The sequence below is a fragment of the Elephas maximus genome, chromosome 3, assembly GCF_024166365.1.
Source record: "Elephas maximus indicus isolate mEleMax1 chromosome 3, mEleMax1 primary haplotype, whole genome shotgun sequence".
Classification (NCBI taxonomy): Eukaryota; Metazoa; Chordata; class Mammalia; order Proboscidea; family Elephantidae; genus Elephas; species Elephas maximus.
The window spans coordinates 125,276,221-125,303,345 of NC_064821.1; the positions used below are offsets into that span (position 1 = coordinate 125,276,221).

The following is a 27,125-nucleotide window of genomic DNA, read 5'->3' on the forward strand; positions in this document are numbered from 1 at the left end:
CTTTGAGAAGAGGCATGTGATTGAGCAGAAAGAGGTGCGGAGGACTTTCCGGTGGAGGTGATATGAAGCACAGGCGAGCAGGGGCAGGGTGCTCAGATGTGAGATGGGTAGTAAGCCAGCTTGGCAGCAGCATAAAATTTATCTTGGAAAAAAAGGAGAAATATCTATGAAAGAGTGGTCTGTAAAGGCCATGCCAGGAATGAACACTTTTGAGCAAGATTTAGACGAGATCAACCTGGTAGTGCTAGGTGGTGTGCTGTGAGTAGGAGACCAGACCAGCAGCAGGGGAGGAGTGAAGAGGTTATTGTAATATTCCAGCTGGGAGGTAGGAGTAACTAAGTGGACCAACATCAGTGGCAAAGGAAAGGAAAGATATTAGAACATTAAAGATGGATGAAACTTAAGGATTCATAGCATTTTCACTTCCAAGGAACTTTAAAAATTATTTTATCCTAATTGTCACTGGATATTTCTAGAATAGCACTACAGCCAGTTAGAGCCTTTGATCAGCATGAGCTAAACACCGTTATTTTACTAAGTTGACAAGGCCAGGCAAAGAAACTTGAGGTTTTAGTTGGCTTTGAGAGCATCTTTGGGGCTAAAAGTAAGATTTCCGTAAGGCATTCTGACATACAAAACACTAGAAAAGTAACTTACAGATGCTTGTCTCTGCTTTCCTAAACCCCAAGAAGACTTCTAAGTTGGAAACGACAGACTGCATCCAGAATCGTCTCCATTTATAAATGTGATGAAACAGCCAGACTCATCCCAAATCACACATCGAGTTATTGTCAGAATGGAGTCAGAGCAAGGCTCTTACATCTTGTTCAAAGTTACTTACATTCCACAAAGAATTAACAGGACTTCGTGTCTGACTAGCACCACTTGGAAAGACCTTTAGGGGAAACTAAGTCATGTGAAAAGCAAATGATGATTGTCTCATTTATCTTTGGCTTAAGACTGGATTTTCTATTACTAGAAGTTTGCTCAAAGCAAGATAAACCATTATATCTGGGTTAATATTGATTGCTAAAACTACCACCTGGATACTGTTCTCTAACATTGATTTCTTAGCTACTTATTTTCCTATTATCCTGCCACTTAAAAAAAGAAGGAGCGTGACTGTTTCTTGATCCATTATGATATAATGGCACATTAACAATCACATTGTTAAAACGTTCTGTTGTCATGCACATATGTAAATGGGGCTTTAACAGACTCAAGGTCTGGGTCCCTCTTAGCCCAATCCATGACTTTTTTTTTCTTTCATAACTCTGCAAATGGAATATGAAAAGTGTTTGGCATTCCTTGTTTATTCAGACCAGCCTCTCTGGTCTCCTAGTGATGTATGCATTTTATGGTATCAGTGGAGCTGCTCCATTAACAGATGATTGCCAGTAAGAGTGACAGTAGTCACAGCATCTCTGTGTCCTGTATGTGTTCAGTGTTCATTGCTACAGTTTTCACAGTAACTGAACTGAATTTACCATCACCCAAAACACGCGCACTCCATATCTGTATGCCGTTCTCAAGCTTTTAGTAGAGCCGTGGCCTACAAATCTGTAACACCTCAAAGTAACCTAAAACCCGTGTCAAATATCCTGGATCTTCTCTTTTTTCACATTAACCATTCCTCATGTATGGGAAGCTTTGGTAATTTAGAATGAAATGTGGGAGAAATACTTTAAAAATCTTGTCAGCTACATAAAGCCTGACATTTAAGAGAACTATTATTATGTACTACTGAAAACAAAGTGTGGGAAGGATGAGATCTATTAAAAAAAAAAAAAAAAAAAAAGATTGATTACAGCCTTGAACTTTCTTCTTTTGGCCAAAAGGAGAATGTAAAGTGGAAAAGTTTTTTTGATGGAGTGACTAGAAGGGTTGCTGTTTCAATGAACTGGCTGAGTTGCAGACCACAAATTAGGAAAGCAAATTCAGAGTATCAGAGAAAGTAGAAGTGAAAAGCTGAAGAACTGAACCAAAGAAAAGCTGGCTTGTGGAATGAGACAGATTCAGTTTGGAAAATAGAAGACGAATAACCAAATATTTAAGGATCTCTAAAGCTTGTGAATGAAGCCCTACTGGCATAGTGGTTAAGAACTCGACTGCTAACCAAAAGCTCGGCAGTTTGCATCCACCAGCTGCTCCTTGGAAACCCTATGAGGCAGTTCTATTCTGTCATGTAGGGTCACTATGAGCTGGAACCGACTCAGTGGCACCTAACTACAATAACAAAGCTTATGGTGGTGGTGCAGTGGTAGAATTCTCTCCTTCCATGCGGGAGACCCAGGTTTGACTCCCAGCCAGTGTACCTCACGAGCAGCCACCACTCATGTGTCACTGGAGGATTCCGTGTTGCTATGATGCTGAACAGGTTTCAGCAGAGTCGCCAGACTAAGACAGACTAGGAAGTAAGGCCTGGTGATCTACTTCTGAAAATCAGCCAGTGAAAACCCTATGGATCAGATCAGGGTTTGTTCCATTGTGCATGGGGTCACCAGGTGTGGGGATGGCTCGACAGCCACTAACAATAACAACAAAACTTATGGTATCGATTATAGTAATGACTACTTCAGCTAAATTGAAGCCCACATTGCAAAGGACCATATGTGGGGGCCCTGCAATATGTATATTTCAGCGGGATATCCTAAGGATGATTTTCTGGTATTTGTAGTGATCGTGGAATTACTTTGATATGATACACTATTGGTGAAAGCCAAGACTACATCAACCCGAGAGAAGAAAATCACTGAGATGGGGAAGGAATTGGAACATTTAGTTTTAAAACATGTAGAAAGATATTTGCAAATTCATGTCCCGTATGCTGGGAAAGAAAGTGTGTGAATCTATGGAGCCACAAGAACAGTCTCTGGGCCTAGTTGATAGGAAAGAAGAGGGAAACAAGCAGCATTTTCCGGGGCACAGAGGTTGCCCAGCACAACAGAAATGCTGATTCACGTAAGTAAAGTACAGAAAAGTAACAGGAGGATGTAGTAAGAAGGGGTAAGAAGAATGTGGAATAGAGCAAGATAAAGGAAATGAATGTAATTGTAGCATTTTTAGAAAATGGTAGTATGGATAGGGAATTTTGGTAGGAAAAATAAGTGCAAACATGTCTCCTATTTTAACACAACCGTTTCTCCAGAATTCTGTGATTTTATGGGAGGCAGATTTCAGGCATGAGTCCATTAGAAGTTAGGAGTGAGAAAAGGGCCTAAGCTGGACAGTCAAGGTCTATTTTAACCCCATGGTTCTGTGGTTTGGTAAAGGATCACCAGTTATGAAGGAAAATTAGCCATTCAATAAAACACTTGCAGAATATTAAGTTTATTCTGTTTTTCGTCTGACTATCATACCCAGTTAAAATCAGTTATGCTTAGTTTAATAAAAAAGCTTTTTTGATGTAGCATAATCTCTAATAGTGTGAATGTCTATACCACGCATTCATCAATAATTATTCATAATTGCATTATTTGTCATGGTTTATTTTTTTTTATGAAACCAGGATTTGAAAGTTTCGACCAGACCGCATGTTTCACTATGTGAAAATTATATTTTTCCAGACTACTATATATACCTTTGTTGGTCTCATTACTCAATGTCAGTAAACAGTTAACTGATAGACTGCTATTCTGGACACTTGGGTGAGAGTGGAGAAATCCATTTCAGCTCAGCTAACAACTAACTTCTACACAGAAAGAGAGACCCAGACCACTTGTAATGGGTCAAAGAAAAAATCAGTGGAAATAAATACTGACCCAGGGTGATGATCATCACGAATATGCCCTGAAAAGAAGAAAAGCTTTTGTTTCAATTTTGAAAGAACATAGGAAATAGAAAACCAACCCCAAAAAATGTTTTTAAAAGTTCTTAAATGAGACTTTGTTCTTTTTAATTTACATCCATTATAATAACTGATTTCTTCCGTTCAAAGGTGAGGAAGTTGTGAAGAAGCTAAGATGATAAAGGCAGTGAGAAACCGTAGTAAGAACATTTAAAAAGTACGTGTTCATGCTCACCAAAAGAGTACAAAGAGAAAAAAAAAAGTACACATTCAGTCATTTTGGAAGGACAATACAGGTAGTCCTCAACTTATGACGGGGTTCCCTTCTGACAACTCCATTATAAGTCAGTTCTGACGTAAGTCGAACAGCTCTTTTTTTGTTTTTAGTTTTCATTGTTATTGCCTTTTATTATCAGTATCTTTATAAATCCCATCTTTATTTGTTTTGGGGGGTTGGAAACATTACATATAAAGTTACAGATATGATGACATCTCAAATTACATGCTGCAACATCGTATATAGTACATATTACTGGTGATACCAAACCTGTTGCCGTCAAGTCGATTCTGACTCATAGCAACCCTATAGGAGAGAGTAGAACTGCCCCATAGGGTTTCCAAGGAGCGCCTGGTAGATTTGAACTGCCGACCTTTTGGTTAGCAGCTGTAGCTCTTAACCACTACACCACCTGAGTTTCCTTACTAGTGATAAGATGTACAAAACAAAACAAATGGTCGTAAGTGCAGGTCTTCATAACTTGAACACGTCATAAGTCAGGGACTCCCTGTAAATTAACCAACTGGAAAAGATCCCTATTTGTGCCCATTCCAAAGAAAGGTGATCCAACTGAATGCAGAAATTATCCAACAGTATCATTAATATCACACACAAGTACAATTTTGCTGAAGATCATTCAAAAACAGTTGCAGCAGTACGTTGACAGGGAGCTGTCAGAAATTCAAGCTGGATTCAGAAGAGGACGTAGAACAAGGAATATCATTGCTGATGTCAGATGTATCTTAGCCGAAAGCAGACAATACCAGAAAGATGTTTACCTATGTTTTATTGACTGTGCAAAGGCATTTGACTATGTGGCTCATAACAAATTATGGATAACGTTGCAAAGAATGGAAATTCCAAAGCACTTAATTGTGTCCATGAGGAACCTACCTGTACACAGATGGAGGCAGCCATTGGAAGAGAACAAAGGGAAGGCTGTGCAGTTTAAAATCAGAAAAGGTGTGTGTCAGGGTTGTATCTTTTCACCATATTTATTCTATCTACATGCTGAACAAATAATCCGAGAAGCTGGATTATATGAAGAACACGGCATCAGGATTGGAGGAAGACTCATGAACAACCTGCAATATGCAGATGACACAACTTTGCTTGCTGAAAGCAAAGAGAACTTGAAGCACTTACTGATAAAGATCAAACCTCAGGCTTCAGTATGGGATATACTTCAACATCAAGGAAACAAAAATCCTCACGACTGGACCAATAAGCAACATCAATGGAGAAAATATTGAAATTGTCAAGGCTTTCATTTTACTTGAATCCACAATCAGTGCCTATGGAAGCAGCAAATGACAGGAAATCAAACGACAAATTGCACTGGCAAATCTGCTGCAAAAGACCTCTTTAAAATATTAAAAGGCAAAGATGTCACCTAGAGGATTCAGGTGCCCTGGACTCAAGTCATGGTATTTTCAATTGCCTCAGATGCACGTGAAAGCTGGACAACGAATAAGGAAGACCAAAGAAGATTTGATGCATTTGGATTATGGTGTTGGTGAAGAATATTGAATATACCATGGCTTGCCAGAAGAATGAACAAATCTGTCTTGGATGAAGGACTACCAGAATGCTCCTTAAAAGCGAGGATGACAAAACTTCATCTCACCTACTTTGGACATATCATCAGGAGGGACCAGTCCCTGGAGAAGGACATCATGCTTGGTAAGTTAGAGGGTCATTGAAAAAAGATGAAGACCCTCAACGAGATAGATTGACACAGTGGCAGCAACAATGGACTCAAACATAGCAAAGGTTGTGAGAATGGCACAGGACCGGGCAGTGTTTCGGAACCAACTCGACGGCATCTGTGATCAACAACAATATATTGTAAAGAAACTTTGGAAATGTTTGGTTGGCCATTATTTATGTACTTATTGGAGAGCTGCATTTTTATCAACATTTTTGCCCAAATAATACATAGGTATGCTTTATCTAAGGAGTCCTGGTGCTGCAATGGTTAAGTGCTTGGCTGCTAACCAAAAAGTTGGCAATTGGGACCCATCCAGGAGCACTTCAGGAGAAAGACCTGGCAATCTGCCCACATGAAGATTACAGCCTAGAAAACCCTATGGGGTAGTCGTACCCCGTCACATAGGGTATCTATGAGTTGAAAATGGGCTCGGCAGCACCTAACAACACCATGCATTGCCTTGGGTTGGATGCCGTAGGAGCAGAGCCCCAAAGAGGATCTATTGAAGGAGTGCTCCCACAAGACTACTGTCATGGAGCGAGGGAAATGAGATAGGGTAGGAGAAGAAGCCAGGCACAAATAAATCATTCCAGGAGAAGGCTACTGTCAGCCTGATCTCAAAACCAACTCCAGAAGGTAATTGCACATAGGTGGCCCCAAGGAGTGGGGGGCGCTCCTAGGCAGTGCCAATCAGCAAAGGCAGTCCTCTGGAGAAAGGTGCAGGGTGAGCTGTTAGCAGACAACACTTGCAGCAGCTGGGGGAGTGGGTGTACCAACCAGGTATATATCCTTATCTCTCTCAGTACCATCTTCATGTTAAAAAGTCTCTGGCTGTTGATGTTTTAGAGTGCCTGTCCGTAGCAGGTATTCAATTAACAAGCTAACAGGTGAAATAGCACTTGGATAGGCACTACAAAGAAGACAACGAAGAACTAGATACTAAGAAAAAGCTGGTGGTAATAACTGGCATCTATAAAACATTTGGAGTCCCTGTTTGGTGCAAGTGGTTAACGCTCTCAGCTGCTAACTGAAAGGTTAGTGGTTTGAGTCTACCCAGAAGCACCTCAGAAGAAAGACCTATTTCTGAAAAATCAGCCATTGAAACCCTATGGAGCACAGTTCTATTCTAACACATGTGGAGTCGCCATGAGTCGGAGTCAACTTGAGCAACAGGCTACTGGCTTGAAACATTTGCTATGTGCCAGACACTATTCATAGATTATTTTTGTCAGGGAGGAACTGTTAGTACCTATTTTATACCTGCTGAAACAGAGGTAGATACATTATGTGGGGCCGCATAGCTTGTGTGATGCAAAACAGAGCCCTACTCAACCCCTTCACTATATTAAATGCTTAGATCTGAGTGAGGTGAAATGGGGTAAAACAAATAATGGAAACCACTGATCCTGAGTAATGTCTAGCTTCATAGAATGGCTCTCTTTTCTTCTTGGAAGATGAAATTAGCAGTTGCATCTCCCTCCTTCTAAGAGGAAAGGTATGTGAACTTGAATATGGACCTTGGATAAAAGGTAGAAATTCTGGAATCCTTGGATCAGGCAGAGTGGTTGAAGCACCTAGAAGATTCCCAGTCTTTTTGTTTCTGCTGTATTTTAGATATACTGTTGACTATACCAAAAACACAAACTCACTGCGGTTGAGTTGATTCTGACTCGTAGTGACCCCATAGGGTTTTCAAGACTAAATTTCTGTGGAAGCAAACTGCTACATCATTCTCCTCCGGAGCTGCTGGTGGTTTTGAACTATCAGCCTTTCGGTTAGCAGTCAATCATTTTAACCACCACACCACCAGACATACATAATTATACATTTTAAATTGGATGTTTATGTTTTGGCATGGCTGTAGTTAAAAATATGCTATAATTGGGATGTATGAGACAAAAATGGTTGTTCATTTTCCAACATCCTTCCATATTTTTTTTTTTTCCAAGGCACCAGTTTCCAAACTGAAAACCTCATGAATTGGATGTGAAAAAGCCTCTAACCCAGTTGAGGACTTTCTAATGAGTTGCTTAGCTCTTCAGAGTAATTACTGGTTTGCTCTGTGCTCTAGATAAGTGACAAAGTTTAAGCCAAAACTCCTCTGTAATTAACTTGATATGTTAAAGAAAGATATAAAATAACACATTTTAAATGAATACCAGTATTATAGTGAGATAAGTACCTGGCTACTTACAAATCTTTAAAAATTTTGTATCTGAATTTTAAAAAGAAGAACCTGTATTGATTTCTCTTCAGTATGTGCTCAGAGGAGTATGTTCAACTCCCTCAGCTGTCGTTCAGCTTTGTTCATGGTGACTGGGCAGTTGCAGAATCCGAATCCGCACATTTGTAGTAATGGTTCTGAATCTCCTGACAAGACAGCTAAGTAGGTCATGATATTATGCCAGAGGAAATAGCCTTTTAGTGGCCAAAGGAATGACTATTTTTTATACTCTGTGGAAACCTGCTCTGGTGACCTGGTATTAATGCCACTGCTGTAGTTTTCGTTCCAAATCCGTCACTTTGCTCACGATCTCATCTTGCCCTTCCATTCAGGAAATAGTGGTGGATTTCCTTTTAAATATTTTAGAACTCAGGAAGGCACTTTGTAAATGTATAGCTATTATCAGCCTTCAGGATAAACAGAAAAATCTTGCCTGGCTCTTAGGGCATGATTTTTTTTTAATACCTTATACTTCTTTTGGGGGCAAAACCATTACAAATCACTTATTCATTTGCAGAGGACCACTTCTAGGTTAGTTACTGTGAGTGGTCTGAAAGAGATCACTGAAAATAAAAGCAAGGTGCTGATTGTGGCGATTTGTTGCTATTGTGACATTTGTTTATTTTACTTTTGTTATAATGCTATTTATTAAGCAAATGTAAACCAGAGCAATTTTTTTGTAAGCTGAAGCAATGATGAGACCTTAAGGAGTTGTCAGAAAGAAATGTAAATCATTTGGACTTAAGAGAATTTATCCTATTTTAAATGCTTCCAGAAAAGTTGATTCTACATAGACAACCATTTGCCACTCCCCAAGTTAGTAATGTTGTTACCCACCGTTAAGCTGGACCTCAACTCATGACAGCCCATGCACAACACAACAAAATGCTGCCTAGTCCTGCACCATTCCCATGATGGGTTGCAGATTGGACTGCTGTGATCATAGAGTTTTCACTGGCTGATTTGCAGGAGTAGATTTCCAGGCCTTTCTTCCTAGTACCTCTTAGCCTGGAAGCTTCATTGAAATCTGTTCAGCATCATAGCAACACCCATGACTCCACTGACAAAGAAGTTTTGGCTGTGCATGAGGTGCACTGGCCAGGAATCAAACCTGGGTCCCCCACAAGGAAGGCAAGAATCCTACCACTGAACCACCTCTTTTGCCAATGTATAATAGGTAAAGCTTTTTGAGATTTTACTACGTGTCAAGCTCTATACTAATAATGGGGGAAGAGGAGAATCTCTTAACACTTTTGGCAATCTATAAATCCATGAGATCAGCACTATTAGCATTACCTTTTTATGTATGAGGAAAGAGGCTTAGAGATTCAGTAAGTTCTCTGATGTCACACACCTATAATGGTAACACTGGGATTTGAACCCAGGTGATCTAGCTCCAAGTCTCACTCTACACCCTATCACTTCCCCTTTACATTAAAACACATTCTGATGTGTTCAGAGCAAAATAGTGTGCTATTGTGGACATTATTGAAAAACCTAATTCTCCCAAACAAATAAAAATAGTGTAGCTCTGGCTGCATGCTTTCTGGTTCATAAACTGTCATCAGATAAAGAATATCTTTACTAGATTTGATGAAGCAACCACAAACTCAGACAAGGACCTTTCTGGGACCTGAAAACTTTGAGCTCAAATGTTAACTATCCAATGACATGTTCTTTAATCCGCACTGTTACCCACCCCATACATCCTTTTTAATCCTTAACTTTCCCTCTCTGAGACCTACTAATCCTTCTTTCTCCTCTGTTTTCCCACTGTGCTTTTCTGTATAACTTTGTAACAGCCCTTATTCTGTTTTAATGTTAGGGTTTCAGTGACAGTCTTCCTTTCTGGATTGTGAACTCTTTAAGAGCAAGAGTCCTGTTTTACTGAGCACTGAACTCAAATCCCTCAGTACATGCCATACAGTAGATACTCAATAAGTGTTTTTAGTGAACAAACTAATGTAAGTTTCTGTAATGCTCAAGAGTGGCACTTTCTCACCTTTAATGGAAGTTCCTACTTGGATACCAGTACTAGTTGCTGTTAAGTTGACTCAGACTCATGATGACACCATGTGTGTCAGAGTAGAAGTGTGCTCCATAGGTCTGTCTTCCAGAACACCTCTGGGTGGACTTGATCTTCTAACCTTTCGTTAGCAGGTGTGTGTGTTAATAGTTTGCACCACTCAGGGATTCCTACTTGGACAGGGAGTTTATGTTCATAAGAGATGAAAACACAATCTTCTCTACTATATTATATGATACTAGAGTGAAACATCTTTGTATACTAGGCATAGCAAGTGTTTAATAATAAATATTCATTGAATAAATAAAAATCCATGAGTTTGCAAACTCAAGAATTTACTGGGAAACAGAGAAACATTGTGACTCGCATAGATTTTAAGACACAAGTACTAAGAATACCCATGATAAGAGACATTTAAATCTGAAGTCCCCTCAATAATACTCTCTTCATCAACTATTAGGGGAAGAAAGATAAACATGAAGGCCCTCCTCTCCCCAAACTGTCCCTGCAAAAAGATTTGCAATTGAACGAAGGAGGAAAGACCAGAGACATTGTGGGAGAGTTCATAGCATGGTGCTCATCACCTACACTACTGCTGTTTAGAAGGGTAGAGCTTTGTTTGGAAGGAAAGGGGTCCTGCAAGATGCGATAAATTTTCTAGAAGGCCTACAAAGTCACTTTGTCATTTTGTAAAAGCTGATACATTGCCTTTGTTTCTATGTGATCAAACCTGCCTCATTATACAAAGCCTGAAGATTGCATTTGAAATTGGCTTTGATTTTGTTTTATTCAGGCTCAGCTTTTTGCTCTGAAGCTCCTCAGATTCTGACTAGCTTCAGTCTGCACTGACATCCTCCATGTACATCAAGTGGAACCTTGTCTATAAAAGTTTGGAGGAGCCTGTTGCTTTGCTTACTCTCTTTATCCCTTAGGTAAGCTTATCAATTTCAACCGCCTGTAGGAAGTTGACCATGCCCATGATTGCAGAGGTAAAAATACAAAGAGAAGTGGACTTAGCTTGAGGCAGCATGGAGACTCAGAAGCCCTTCAGATGCTGTGTTCAATTTATCTTTGAGTGAAGTCCCACCCCTGTGGAACAGAATCTCTCACTGCCAATGTCTCCTAGGAGGGTAGGAAGGGTTTCTTCCAGAGTCTCAAGAATATCTGAAAATTAAAAAAAAGGGTAGTAGAAAACTAAACAAAAACAACCTCAAACAAACAAACTAAAAGTTACGGAAAAGCTAGGGCCAGGACACACGTGGACGAGTTTCCATGGGGTGAGATAGAGGCATATTCTGCAGCTGTATTCTCTGCCTCAGTCCTCTTCTTCGCCTCTGCCCACCCAACTTAACTACTGCCTGGAAGATATAGTAATACCCTACTTACTCAACAGAATCAACACAGGATATACACAAATCTGAATTTGCTGAGTACCTGTTTGGTTGAATGATATGTGGCCAAAGAGTGAGAACAAAAGGAGTTATTTTTCTGTATGGCTCACCTCCATTCAATTCAACAAATAAAATGTAGGTATTGCTTATGGATAGCAAGTAATGTCTTTTCCTACATATTGCTTCTTTTCAAAGGTGTAGCCAGTTGAGCAAAGGAATATGAGCCATCCTTACAGTTGAGTCAGCTAAATCCACACAAAGGCTTGGTAACAGAAGCATTTACAGGCATTTTTTTTATCCATTTGCACATTAATTTCCTTCCTCTGTCCATGGACCTAGATATAAATTTCATTATTACAAATCTGATTAACAGTCTTTTAATTCTCTTTTTCCTGTTCCTTCAGTTACATTTTCCTAAAACGATGCAAATTGCTCAGTTATCCAAAAGGCCCAGTGGCTATTTAGTTGTTAAATAATCCTCCAAGTTTCCATTCTATAATTACTTTTTACCACCAACCCTATCAGAGCTGTCTTGCTAAAAAGTTAATTAGTCTGAAACAAAGACCAGTTTGGCTTTTTGGGAACTTGGTACAAAAGAAAAAAAAAAAGCAATAAAAACATTATCACAAAGTACTAGACTGAGGTTCCTGAGTAAAGGAACAAATGAGAAATGTTGTTTAAATGGTTCTTAATTTGAAAATGACCCTAAAGCTAAGAATAGGGAGGAAAAAGAAATGAATGGATACGTAAGAACCTAGTATTGTTCTTCTCAGAACTAACATAACTTAGTTCTTAAGAGCACAAGCATTGTAGTGAGGATCTCACTAGTTGTATGACCTGAGTATATTTACCTCTCAGAACCAACTATTCCCTTGGGAGAGTGATAACTCATGGTCGTCCTGAGATTTAATTGAGACGTTTGCAAAATGCTTTGCCTATTGCCTAGCATAAAGTAAGTGCTCAGTAAATGGTAGCTACTGTCCCACACATGAGCTCACCTGTTACATTTGTATGTGTGCGTGTGCTTATGTACACACACACACACACTCACTTACTCCCTGCAAGCCCATGCCAGGGATTTCTCATAGAGAGTAGATAAAAACCTATTGGACTTAAAAACCTCAAAAACGGTTTCCGATAACCTCAGAACCAAGAAGATAAATCACCCCCTCTATTCTCAGAAGAATCCCAAGACCCCAAGGCAGAAGGCACTCTTGTTTTCTTCACAGAAATTAGGCCTTTCATACCTTCGTGCCTTCTTATTGCCATTCCCCCTGCCTGGGATGCCCTTCCTTTTCTTTCTTCATTTTGCTTAGTCTCATATGTTGCTCAGAAATTGGCTCATGTATCAGGCTCCATAGAAAATCTTCTCTGATCATCATCACACAAACCCCACAGCATCCACCTGCCCCCCATCACCAGATGTGCAAAGGTACCCCATGTGCATCCCCATCACAGCACTCCCTACACTGAATTATGATTGGTGGTTTACTGAAAAGCCTCTCGACCTTGACTTTAAACTCCATGCAGGTGGAAACATCACCATCTTTGATTCTGAACTAAATAACTTTCCCAGTCACACTTACTCTGTGTCCACTTCTCCATGGAGTAGGTTGACTCTTCCAGCAGCCATTTTACTATCCAAAATGAATGTTTCAATAAGATGAGTTTTACAAATATTATATGCTGTTCTAACGAAGGTAAAGGGAGAGACAATCTGTGTCATTATTGGTAAAAGTGGATGTGTGTATTCACTGAAAAGGAATCTGATTTAAAATCCAAACCTTTTTTCTACATTGTTAGTGATGAGTTTCATTGTAATGTCCTATGTTCGTTTTATTTTCAAAGCTCTTCTCTTTTATCCCACTTGATCTCCATTGAACCTTCTACACAGTTATGAACTGACCATATTTGGCCATGGTAAATAAAAGCCAACATTGCAGCAAAGAAAGTTAAAAAACATAAAAGGACAGAAAAGAAAAGAAAGCATAATGAGGTTGATCTTCCAGGGCCTAAATTAACCTCCAATCAGATATCTGGCATTCGGCAGCACGGCAGTTTCTTCAGGCTCCCTGGGTACCACTTAGGGCTCCGTAGCAGGGAGACACTTGCATATTGGAGAGAATGGAGCCTATAATTAAGAAAGGTACCAGATGTCACATGGGGCTAAAATTTGACTTCTGAGACTCTAATAGAGTCTTTAATATGAAAGCCTTCTTGGCAGAGGTTTAAATCTTCATCCCACTACCTTGTAGTTTTGTAAAGCCTCAAATTACTGGAATGCTGGGAGGAGAGAGGAAGAAGAGAAAATAGGAAGGGAAAAGGGCATTTTAATTAATTGAATTTTCTGGTTAATTCAGTTTGATGAGTATGCGTTGTCTAACCGCTGAGCTCAGAATTCTGCTAGGTTCAGTAGAAAAAAAATAGGAAGCATGCAATGTGGTTCTTATCTACAATGAGCATCTTTTATTTCCTTCTTTACTTTCTTCTTTTAACCTTTTCTTTATTAATATTTTTCAAAGTATTTTAGCTCTTCTTTGATGCCTTCATAAGTACAGAAAAGCTCACATGAGTTAATCTTCCTTCTGTGTATCTGCACTGCCCAGTACAATACCTGGCACAAAGTAGGTGCTCAATAAATCTTTACTGAATTGCATTGCATCCTATAGGTAGTATAGGAGATTGCATAGAATCAATATTGATCCCAAGATGCATTCTGCAAGTTCATTTATTTGACAAAATCCATTATATCAACCTATTTCCTGGGCATTTACCTATTTCTTAGTTAACTCGTGAGTAAGACGCACAATGCACTATTTAATCAGTATCATCTTGATAAAATCTTAAATCCTTTTGGCATATACTAAATAGGGTTTTATTTTAGCTATGTCCATTAGAACGTGTGTATCTTGTATGTGCTTTCTGTAGCAACATGATTTTAAAAGTGTTCTATCCCAGTGCCCACAGATCAGCAAGTAGAATATTACAGTGCTTGATGTCTGCTCATGATCTGGACACTGGCTAGACTAAGGATATCTGCTCTAGGGTTATACCTGAGACTGCAAAATTTAAATAAGAAGCCAATACAGCCACCTGCCCTTAAGCTCAAAAATTGTTCTAGACCTTGATTCCTACCACCTGCTTGGATTCTTTACTTTGTCCCTTCTCTCTCATCAGCAACCTCTTGCGTGACTTAGGACCTGTCCTCTCCCTTCCTGTTGTGGGTGTTCTAGCTTTGGGTCCTTCATCCCCTAATGAGATAACCAGAGCCAGGAACTCTGAAGGCCCTCCCTCAATCGAGCGGACCAGGGAGTGCCGGATCCCTGGCTGGGATGTGTCCAGATGCCCTGAGCTGGGCCTCGTGCTTGTAGGAGCTGGGTGGAGCCCTAGGACGGAACCAGAAGTAGCTTCTAAAAGAAGTGCCAGGCCAGAGATGGGCCCTTAGCAGAAATCTATTCTCTAACCCCAGAGGGCTCTTGTAAAATAGAAAGCCTACTTTTCATTTGATTCCTGAAGAGATTGAATCGTGATGTGGAGAAAACAGAATCAGTGCTGGATGGCCTTAATCCTCTTAATAAACAAAAAGGCAGGGTTGCTAGCAGAGGGAAGTTTTTGAAGGCTGCTGTGAAGAGTGCAACTACAGTCAACAATAGACAAAGAAGATTGCTGAGCAGTAGCCAGTTTGCTTGTGAAATATGACAGCTTTAAGCTAAAACCCCCCAGAGAGCTCCCCAGGGAGCTAGGAACTCATCTGTATCTTATGGGCAGCTTTGCCTGTCCCTGCTCCTGGCCAGCCTGTAGAGAGGCTCTCCTGCCAACAGCCACAGCTACCTGGAAGGGTACATGTATCATGCAGAGAAATAAAATCATCTATTATGGCCCCCAAATGAGGAATAAGATAAAGAATATCTGAGTATATTTCATCTGGACCCAGCTTGGCTTCTGAGAATCCTTGGGGATCCACCCTGAGAGTACATCCAAAATCCCTGCTTTGTTCTGCAAGTGCTCAGCTGTCGGGGCTCGCAGTTTGATATAGACAGGTATTGGCTTGGATCCTGGCTCAGCCACTTAACGTGATCTTGGACAAGTTGTTGAACCTCTCTGTGGCTCCATTGTTTAATGTGTAAGATGAGGATGATGATTCTCCTTTATTATGGTGGGGAATGTGAAAAAAGTATATAAAGAAGATATCAAATGCAGTGAGTGCCTGGCACATAGTAGGTCTCAATAAATGGTAACATTACCTGGTGCTTTTTTTAGAGCCCTTTGTTGTCGAGTACTGATGAAGATTGTGAAAAATGCTCTCTGAGCTACTGTAGTGAAAAAAAATAAAAACATTGCTGTTGAGTTATTTCCAACTCATAGCAAATCTATAGGACAGAAACCCCCATGGGGTTTCCAAGGAGTGGCTGGTGGATTCAAACTGCCAACCTTTTGGTTAGCAGCCATTGCTCTTAACCATTGTGTCACTAGGGCTCTACTATAGTAACAGTAATCAAAATTATCTTGGTTTAGCCTCTTTTTAAAGTCTTTATAACGGCATAAGCCGAAGTCCTTATTACATTGTTAAGGTGTTCAAGTTCAGGGAGAAATTTTTCTTAAAACACTTCATAAATACTGCAGCATTTTTCTGTGGAATCTCTTTATGTGTTGGCTTTTTCTGAACAAAATCTTCCAGATGCTGTCTATAATCTGAATATCCAATGAAATAAAGATTCAGTGCAGAAGGCTGAGGAAACAAGTCTTCTACTCAGATATCCACAGCTTTCAAGTACCCTGAAGTCATCACTTTGCATACCAGTCATGTCTGTTTTTAGAACTTTTTTCATGTTTTGCCCTAATTCTGTTGAGAAATAATATGTTCTACACAGCTGAGTTCAGTAGGCCATACAACAGGAATTATGCCCATTAAACATGGGATTGACTAGACTTACTATTGAGGCTGGAGGAACCCCCAAATCTGTCACCCTGAGAAAATCTTTATACCATTAAGCAAAATTATCCTCTGAAGTCGTCTTTAAACTAAACAACTCCTTAGCTAAATTAGTAAAGAATGTTTGATGTCAGCATTGTGCTCTTTTTAAAGAAATATCTATGTGAGTTCAAACTGACAACAGTTAATGTAAAGCACAGATGAGAACTTTAAGCAGCAGAGTCTAAATTAATAAGTGATATAATGATATGGGTAGAGGTAGTGAAATGGTGACACATTGTGAAGTATGCAACCCATGTCATTAAACTGAACATGTAGAAATTGTGAAGGGAGGTGTGTTTGGTTGTGTACATTGCCACCAAAAATAAATTTTTAAAAAAGGGAGGGAAGAGTCTTTAGAATATGAAAACAAAAAATCATGGGATTAATTTGGCTTCCTCATTCAGAGTATTGTCCCCACACCCCACCAATTTCCCTTGGGTGCTTCTCTGTGAAGTTTTAGAAACAGTTCTTCAGAGTAATATCAACAGTCATCACTCCCTTACTGATAACTAGATTTCACTCCAGTCACCACGAGTTTTTTAATTATTATCGTTTTAGTACAAGCTCCAACTTTTGTTGGAGTGAAACAAAGTCAATGAAAAGAGAACACCAACAAATCAATCTTTTAGAATGAAGTCTCCAAACACATAAAAGAGAGAATTTGAAGGGCCAATTACTTGCATGTCGAGGGACCTCTAGTAGCAAGTAATGAAACCTACCAGTGGAGAGAGCGCTTAATTGAAATCTCTTTCATGAGACAAGGGAGAAGTAAATTTTTCAAGAAACTGGTTTGTTGCTCAGAGGATACTTATGGGATATATAAAACTGAAGCAACACTAATAACGGGACCAATTTATTTTCTCCTCCACTGATGAAGAAGAGAAAAAAATGGGAGACAGACCTAAGTTTACTGAAATTTGGAATTCGAAAGAGTGAATGAACTGGCATTCTCCCTTGCCAGTCTATTCAGAATAGTTTTTAGACTTAGTATTCCTAGCTAGCTTGAACCCTGGTGGTACAGTGGTTAAAGCGCTCGGTCGGTGGTTGGAACCCACCAGCCACTCCATGGGAGAAAGATGTGGCAGTCTGCTTCCGTGATGATTTACAGCTTTAGAAATCCTGTGGGGCAGTTCTCCTCTGTCCTACAGGGTCACTATGAGTTGGAATTGACTCCACAACAACAGGTTTGGGTTTTGTTTTTGTTTTTTAATTATTCCTAGCTAGCTGAAGTAAGAATGAGGGAAGCCTTGCCTCTATGGAGAAGATTTAGGCAGTCTGTTGCCTGAAAATCAAAGCCCAAAGAAAACAAAAACAAAAACTCATTTTTGCCATTAAAAATGCAAACCATCGCTGTCATTTTCTCCTCAGATGGTGCCTAATTCTACTCCCTCTCCTATAATTTCCAGTCCTTCTCCAGATACATTTTGTATGCATTTGAAAGCTGTTACAACGTTTGTTATTCAAATTAAAACATGTGTTGCGAGTGAACTAGGGAATTTGGTAAGCATTTCACTTGAAATTTCCAATTGACCTCCCCAGCCCTCTTACATTAAATGACATAAAACAGATTATGCAGAGCATGTCCTCTGTGAGTTCTTTCCCTCAGAATAAGAAAATAATTTTCATAAAACAGCTAGACACTAAACAACAGTTACCTAAAGGATGAAGTGCCCATCTGATCACAGAATTTCAGAGCGAGGATCAACCTCAGGCATTATCTAGTCTTAAAAAAAACCAAACCCGTTGCTGTCAAGTCAATTCCAACTCATAGCGACCCTATAGGGCCAGTTAGAATTGCTCCATAGGGTTTCCAAGGAGTGGCTGGTGCATTCGAACTGCTGACCTTTTGGGTAGCAGGTGAGCTCTTAACCACTGAGCCACCAGGGCTCCTAGTGTCATACAATTACATCTCCACGCTGAGGCTTTTTCTCACCCATGAGATGTAAATAGACTTCTGTTCCTAGGAACCCTCATCACTCTTCACCTATGTTATCCGTGCAGCATTCTCACTTCTACTAGCCCATGTGTTTTGAAGTTAACCCAGATTCTTGCAACTCAAAACCTTTTTCTTAAAAAAAAAAAAAAAAGAAAGAAACTGTGCTTGAGTTTCAAAACATTATTTAAAAACCAAAAGCCAAGAATACCTTGATGTATATTAGTATCCCAACTTTGGCACTGCTGTCATTTTTAACCAGATCATTCTTTGGTGCGGGGGAGGGAAGGGGCAAGGGGCAACTGTCCTGTGCACTGCAGTATATTTAGCAGGACACCTGGTAAGTAACTTTTCTCTTCCCCCACCAGTTACGACAACCAAAAATGTCTCTCCACATTGCCAGATTTCCCTGGGGGCAAAATCACTTCTGGTTGAGAAATGCTGGTGTGTATGATTTGTGCAGAAATAAATAATAAATGAGTGTTGATTTAAGAGCCAGTTCTCTCCCTTCACACCTCTCCAACACTGTTACAATTTTCTAAAAATATTTGCCAATTAGGTGGCAATTGTTCTGATAGTACCCAATCAGAATGCTCTCCGGGGTTCCCACACCATCATACTTGCCAGAAGAATGGAAAAAAAGAGTCCCGCACCAGTCCTGGAGTAGTGGAAGTGGGATGCTACAGAAAATGAAGAAGTCTGAATTGAATTCTGTGGTCCTAATACAGGAGTAAATTAGCTTCACCAACATCTGCATCATTCCAGGGTTGAGTTGGCTACGTGGATGTCATATGTCTTCCTCCTGACTCCATGTTCATCCATCCAAAAATTTCGGTAGTCAAAGAATCCACCTAACTCAGAGGAGTTACTCAGTAAATATTTAAGTGATTTCATGAATAGCGTTTTATCTTTTGCCTTTTGGATTGAACTATCAGGTACTTTACTCTGTGCTGGAACTAAAAATAGCCTTGTTCAAATCAGTTGGAGGCTGTAAGATGTCCTAGAAGTCTCTAAGTCTTTTGTATTACTGACTCCACACCCTCAAGGTTACAAACAAGAGTGTGTGTGCATGGGTGCGTGCACTGCAGAAGCAAAGATCTTAAGGATATACTCCCTCAGCCCTAGGGACTCAAAAAAAGAAGAAGGACTACATTTTATGCCAGGCTCTGTGCTGGTGTATTAAATATATTATCTCTTTAGTTCTCACAACATGCCTTTAAGGTGGGTATTATCATCTCCATTTTATAAATGTGAGAACAGAGGAAATAAGTTGCTCTAAAATTTTTTTTTTTTTTAGTGCTAAAGTGGGGTAAGTGAAAATTCAAATCGGGCTTTATCTGAATTTTAAGCTGCCCAGTTTTTATGCCTCCCCAGACCCGCATGGCCGCATATGCCCCCCAGGCCTCAGTTGCTTGGAGGATGGAGAACCTGGTCACCACTGCCCTGCCTGTCACTGCATCTCCAACATTGCTCACATGCCCAGCTGGTTCTTCTGGGCTGAGGGTTGAGCTTCGGCACATCCTCTGTCATGTCCACTGCAGAGCCAGCAGCCAGGTCCAAGTTGACCAAGCATACAGGGTCTCTGGCTGCTTTCAGCACTTCTAGATTCAGATGATATGTTGGGTCATAGGGCATGGGAGCTGGCTTCTCAGTGGCTGCCTAGAAGGGCGGGACAACACAACCAAGAAGTGAGGAGATAGGATAGGGGAACTTAATACCTCATAAGTAAAACAAAACACGGAAGACCAAAAGGAGCCAGCAGATAAATGCCTCTCTTTAGTCCCCTGGCAGACTGAAATCTCTCAACTCACAAGGCACTGGGGAGAGCCCTTAGAAGTGTCCTGCCTCAAAAGTGGGGAATTGTTGCTGTTGTTGTTAGGGGCCATCTAGTCGGTTCTGACTCATAGTGACCCTATGTACAACAGAATGAAACACTGCCTAGTCCTGCGCCATCCCCACAATCATTTGTATGCTTGAGCCTATTGTTGCAGCCAGTATGTCAATCCATCTCACTGAGGGTCTTCCTCTTTTTCACTGACCCTCTACTTTACTAAGCATGTTGTCCTTTTCCAGGGACTGATCCCTCCTGACAATACATCCAAAGTATGTGAGACATAGTCTCACCATTCTTGCTTCCAAGGAGCACTCTGGTTGTACTTCTTCCAAGACAGATTTGTTCATTCTTTTGGCAGTCCATAACGTATTCAATATTCTCCAACACCACAATTCAAAGACGTCAGTTCTTCTTTGGTCTTACTTATTCATTGTCCAGTTTTCACATGCATATGACACAATTGAAAACACCATGGCTTGGGTCAAGTGCACCTTAGTCTTCAAGGTGACATATGTGCTTTTCAACACTTTAAAGAGGTCTTTTGCAGCAGATTTGCCTAATGCAGTATGTCTTTTGATTTCTCAACCGCTGTTTCCATGGGTGTTGATTGTGGATCCAAGCAAAATGAAATCCTTGACAACTTCAGTCTTTTTTTCCATTCATCATGATGTTGCTTATTGGTCCAGTTGTAAGGATTTTTGCTTTCTTTATATTGAGGTGTAATCCATACAGAAGGCTGTGGTCTTTCATCTTCATCAGTAAGTTGTTCAAGTCCTCTTCACTTTCAGCAAACAAGGTTGTCTACTAATTAGCACTAAACTAAGCACTGCTCTGGTCCACCCTAACAAATCTTAAAAGTAAGACCTGAAGGGATCAAACTGTTTCCAAGGCAACTAAACTGCATCTCAGAACAAATATTTATAGAAATACAAAAATATCCAGCACCCAGCAATGAAAAATTGACAGTAAAAAATTAATCAGGCATGCAAAGAAACAGGAAAATACACCCTGTAAAGAGGGAAAAAATCAGTCAGAGCCATCTCAGAACTGCCACAGATGTTAGAATTAGCAGAGAAGGACATTAAAACAGTTATTATAATTATATTCCAGATGTTCAAAATCTTAAATAGAAATATGAAAGATTTAAAAAAAAAAACAAAGACTCAATTCAAAAGTCCAGAGATGAAAACTACAATATCTGAGAGGAAAAATACCCAGGATGGGATTCAGAGTGTATCCATACAGTGGAATACAACTCAGCAATAAAAATGAATGAAATGTCTGTGCAATAACTTGGATGAATCTCAAAATAATTGTGCTGTGTGAAAGAATCCAGAAAAAAAAAAGTTGCATACTGTAAGATTCTACTTACATAAAATTCTAGAAAATGCAAGGTAATCTATAGTTGTAGAAAGCAGATCAGTGGTTACCCGGGGAGAGGGGCAGGGTGAAAGAATTACCAAGGGGTATAAGGAAACTTTGGGGGGTCATACATATGTTCACTATTTTGATTTTAGCGATAGCTTCACAGCTGTATCCATATGTCAAAACTTACCAAATTATACACCTTTAATATGTGCAGCTTCCTATATATCAGTTATAACTTAATCAAGCTGTTTAAAAAACTAAAGAGAAAAAAGTATTAAACAAACCACTGAACTCCTTGGAAAAGATGGGATTCATAAATATAAGCCACAGATTATTTTAAAATATTTAAAATGTGAATTTTAGATAATGGTAAAATAAATATTTAAATCTGTAACTTTTGTTACAACTATAGTATCTAAAGATTGTTTGGTTTAGGAGTGCTTTCTTTTATTAACAATAAATTAGAAAATATTTCCCCCTGTTGTTGAGAACTGTGTATTTTCATGGTTTTATATACTTATTTATTATTATTATTATTATGCTGTAGATGAAGGTTTACAGAACAAACTAGCTTCTCATTAAACAGTTAGTATGGTTAACAACCCCACAGCATGTCAACACTCTCCCTTCTCAGTCTTGGGTTCCCTATTGCCAGCTTTCCTGTCCCCTCCTGCCTTCTAGTCCTTGCTCCTGGGCAAGTGTGCCCATTTAGTCTCATTTTGTTTTATGGGCCTGTCTAATCTTTGGATGAAAGGTGAACCTCGGAAGTGACTTCATTACTGAAGTAAAAGGGTGCCTGGGGGCCATATTCTCGGGGTAATTTATTTGTTTTTTTTAATTGGAAAAAGAACCAGAAAGCAAATTTCACTTATCATTTTTTTCTAAAACGTGATTTATAAATTAAGAAAATAGTGTACTATGGCCTTTCTTAACCATAAGTGACTGTACATTTACTCAATACCCTCTTCTGTTTGAGATGAGGTCTGGACTTTAAAAACACTCAGATGTCTGATTAAAGATTCGAATGCTTGAATTCTTCTTGTCCTGCTTCGTTAGAGATGCGATTGTGTAATGCATGCTCGTTGTATTTTGGAATGAACTAATTTATATATTCTCATATTCCAAAGCCGTCTGTTTTCCTTTCCTCCAGTTTGATGCAGACCGAAATGAGGATGAGGTGTTCTATGACATCAGTGTGGCAGTCAACAGCAAGTTATTTCCTAACAAAGAGGCTGCAGCAGGTAAGTCACTGTGTTCTCTGGGCAACAGTACACCATGATCATCTGCCAAATGTCTGGGGATTTGTATAAATGGTTAATATTTTATTTAGAACAGGCTTTAAAAATAACTACCTCTAGGAACAAATATCTACCTGCTAGGTACCCTCAGCTTGCTATTACAGCAGAGTGGAGGAGCTGATTTAGACTGCCCTTCTTTAAACTCTCCAGCACTTTCTTTGCTCCTCTCCTGTGGTACTTCTCCAAAGTGGTCTTGTCTTGTAGTGTTGTGGCTGTGGTGGTCCCTGTTAATGGTGAGCTGCCTGAGGGCAGGTGCTATGTCCTTGTTCTCTTGAAGTTGCCTTGGTAGAGTACACAGGGGCAGGCCCATAGCACTGGTTTCCAGGGGCCTACTGTTTCCTCTCTGTGCCCCAAGCTTATGAATGGAGGAGTCTGTACTTAGTGCTTTCTCAGACTTTTGGTAGCGCCCTTCCACTCCTGATACCCCTGCAGGCTTGGTTCTGCCCAGCCTCAAAACAAACCTATTCTATCTATAACAACCCTTTGCTGAGTGAAGTAAGACTGGAGGGGCTGTGGTAAACTAGAAATAAATAATCCCTCCCATGAAGGGTGCAGCTACTATGCAGCACCAGGCTATTGTTGCCGTTAAAGAATGGGCTTATATTGCTGGATCTTCCTATCTTTCAAAATAAAACAGAACCTGCATTTGTAGGTGAGCTCTCTGGCTTGTAAATTTTGCTGACTCATCCAATTAAACAAGCCATGCCTGTGGCCTCTGCTGTGTGAACTGTCAACCCTGGGTTCCATCCTTCCACTCTTCATTTCTCTCTGAACTCTCTCTTTGCAGAATCTCAGCTGTTCCATAGCTCTGATATCACCTCCATGTGAATGGCTTTCAATTCTTTTTCTCTCACCCTGACATTTCTTCAGAGAGCCAGGCAAAAATGTTCTTGCCCTCATTATTTCTCAGGGACACTGTGGAAACCCAGTCCTTCTCTATTCCCACTGCATCATTGAAGGTTTTGTTATTCCTTCCCTGCGTTATTACAGGCCTCTCCATCTTTCATGAACTCTGTGGCTGCCATGGGGATCCTCCTAGAATGCAGCGCTGATCATCCTGCTTCTCTGACAAAACCCTTCAGTGACTTTCCTGCAGGCTGGGTAGCAGCGCCCTTAGCATAGCAGAAAGCGCCAAGTCCTTAGCTTCCCTACAGTGGTCTGTCACCTCGACAGCGTCACCTCCCGCCTCTCTCTGTTCACCCACACCAGCCCCCTCCACTCCTTGAATGCCTCAAGTCCCCGTCTGCCTCTGGCCATTCGCACCTCTTCTTCTTGTTCCTTGAGCCACTTGTCCCCTTTTGCATCCCTCCATTCTCCCAACTCCGGGCCACATCCTTCACTTGGCCAAGTCTTACCTTGTGTCTCAGTTTAAATGTGATTTCCTCAAGTGGCTGTCTCAGAGTCCATCCCAGACTAGATTAGGCAACCCATTATACCCTTGCACATTAGCCTGTACTTTTTCTTCAGGGTGTTTATACAATTGTAATTATATAATTAGGCATATGATTGTTTGTTTAAAACCTGTTTCCCTTATTAAGGAGCAAGTCTTCATGAGGACATAGAGTATGTACTGGTTGGTTGTTTTAACCACTGTTTCCCAGCTCCTACACCGTGCCTATCTCATAGAAGGTGACACTTAAGCCCTTTCTTTCCCAGCTGGCCACCTCAGCTGGGCCATTCCTCTGAGCATGTTAAATCACAGCCCATGCTGGGTTTTCTTTGGCTCCAGAGAAGACTGTGCATTTGTGTGCCTCCAAGCCTCTTCTCATGGAAGCCCATTCCTTTGCACCTCTTCACCCTTCAAGCTCCTTCTGCACTTTGTCCTCCTCTAGGGAGTGCTCCACTAATGCTTCCAGCAGAGCCATCTGGACACACGCCCAAAGTCTCTGGGCCTCAGTTTCCTCATCTATAAAAAGGGAATAATAACAGCACTGAGCTCACAAAATCGTCATGAAGCATAAATGTTTATGCTTATAAAGCATGTGGCTGGCCCACTGGAAAGGCTATATGTAAGTTAGTGTCTTTGCTGAGGATTTGAGAGATCACAGGGAGAGACTACACCTTACACAACACAACACCAAACCAAACCAAACCCATTGCTGTCGAGTGCATTCCAACTCATAGTGACCCTACAGGACAGAGCAGAACTGTCCCATAGGATTTCCAAGGCTATAAATCTGTATGGTAGCAGACTGCCACATCTTTCTCCTGCGGAGGGGCTCATGGGTTTGAACTGCAGACCTTGCGGTTAGCAGCCAAGCACTTAACCACTGCGCCACCAGGGCTCCTCTTAACAACACAACTTTCCCCATTTTCTTAAATCTACTTCTACTCTCCTTCTCTGTCTTCCTTCCTCCCCCTGCCCTGATCCTGGGGTAACCAGAAATTCTCTCCTCCCCTTCTTATCCATAAAGTCTTCCAATACCCAAGTCCCTGAAAGAGATTTTTCAAAATAAATATAGTGCTCTTTCTCAAAGGAATTTTGATGCAAATCGTTAGTAACACTTTCCACCCTGTTAGAATCAGGGCTGGATTCTCAGTGCCTAATGTCTGGAAACCCTGGTGGCGTAGTGGTTAAGTGCTATGGCTGCTAACCAAAGGGACAGCAGTTTGAATCCGCCAGGTGCTCCTTGGAAACTCTGGGGGGCAGTTCTATTCTGTCCTATAGGGTCGCTATGAGTTGGAATCGACTTGACGGCACTGGGTTTGGTTTTTTTTGTTTGGTTTAATGTAGGTCTAAAGAGCCCTGGGGGCACAATGGTTAAAAGCTCTCAGCTGTTAACTGACAGGTCAGTGGTTCAAACCCACCAGCGGGAGAAAGATGAGGCAATCTGTTCCTGTAAAGATTAAAAAAAAAAAAATCCTGTAGCCATAGAGTCGATTGAGACTCATAGCAACTCTATAGGACAGATTAGAACTGCCCTATAGGAAAACTCTAGGGGGCAGTTCTACTCTGTCCTACAGGGTCACTATGAGTTGGAATCAATGCAGTGGGTTTGGGTTTTTGGTTTTGGGGAATGTAGGTCTGGCACTTAAGAGGTATTTAATGTTTGTAGAGCAAGTGAGCTCAGCTGCTAACCAAAAGGTTGGCAGTTCGAATCCACCAGCTGTTCCTTGGAAACCCTACGGGGCAACTCTAATCTGCCCTATACGGTCGCTATGAGTTGGAATGGACTCAACGGCAGCAGGTTTTTTTTTTTTTTAGAGCAAATGAATGAGGTCAAGATATGCAAAGGTCAAATATAATATCCTTTTACTCTTTTTTTGTGCCCTATAGGACAGGGTAGAACTGCCCCATAGAGCTTCCAAGGGTGTAAATCTTTACAGAAGCAGATTGCCACTTTTTTTTCCTGTGGAACAGCTGGTTTGTTTGAACTGCCAACCTTCTGGTTAGCAGCGAGTGCTTTAACCACTGCACCACCAGGGTTCCTAGTCATGGTGCATATATTTGTTGCATGCATACAATTTTTAAGCTTTGTCCTTAGATTTGGAGATGAAATACAGCCATACCCTCAAGCAGGTTGCAGTTTAGTGGAAGAGACAGAACAAGACAAAAATTGCTTTCCTTAGAGAAAAAAAAAGAGGGGCAGATGAAATGTTACCAGAGTCTTATTTATAAACAGATGTCCTTCCTGTCCAAGTAGCTCTGCATCACAGGAGTGTCTCTTTATTTGGTACTAGAAGTGGGAGGAGGATCTTCCTAAAACTTCAGATTGAAAACCCACTGGGAGGAAAAAGGTATGTAAAATTGTCCCAGAAAGCAATATGATTAGCCCACCTCTAAAGCCGATTGGTGTCATCCTCCCAATTAAATTTAAGGAGACGACCTGAAAATAATATTTCTAAAGACCATTCTACATCTAAAACTAGTGACACGGCACTCTCTGTGGGGTTCTGGGGTTCTATATTTCAGCTCCTAGCTTTTTGGAACCTTTCTTCATTATCTATAGAAAGGATATTTTTAAATCTGAAAAGAAAATGAGAGATTTTTAAATAGGGGAAAAGTGAAAACCATACTATCACTTTTTTTCAAAATATACTGTCCCATTTTGGTGTATTTTTTGAGTAACGAAATCATTGCAGATGTTTTATGCATTAAACTGTCCAAAAAAAAGAGGCAAAAATATGTACATATGTCTATATTCACCTCCCTATTTTGTATGTCAACCCTTGGACTATTATTAAAGACCCTGTTTTCAGCAAACCAAGCAACCAATGCTGAGAGAAATGAAAGCTATTCAATCATCATCTGAGCTGATACTGATATTCTTTGTCTATTGCCTCCTATGATACGTTAATAC

At 40.4% G+C, this 27,125-nt stretch overlaps 1 protein-coding gene across 3 annotated transcripts in view; it reads left to right on the forward strand.

The window, feature by feature from the left end:
* Positions 1-27,125, forward strand: part of AK5 (adenylate kinase 5) — a 401,842-nt gene that overhangs the window by 231,526 nt on the left and 143,191 nt on the right. For all 3 annotated transcript variants that reach the window (XM_049875613.1, XM_049875612.1, XM_049875611.1), the window contains one exon: positions 22,677-22,767. In XM_049875613.1, coding sequence (XP_049731570.1) covers positions 22,677-22,767 — 91 coding nt within the window. The remainder of the gene's footprint in view (positions 1-22,676; positions 22,768-27,125) is intronic.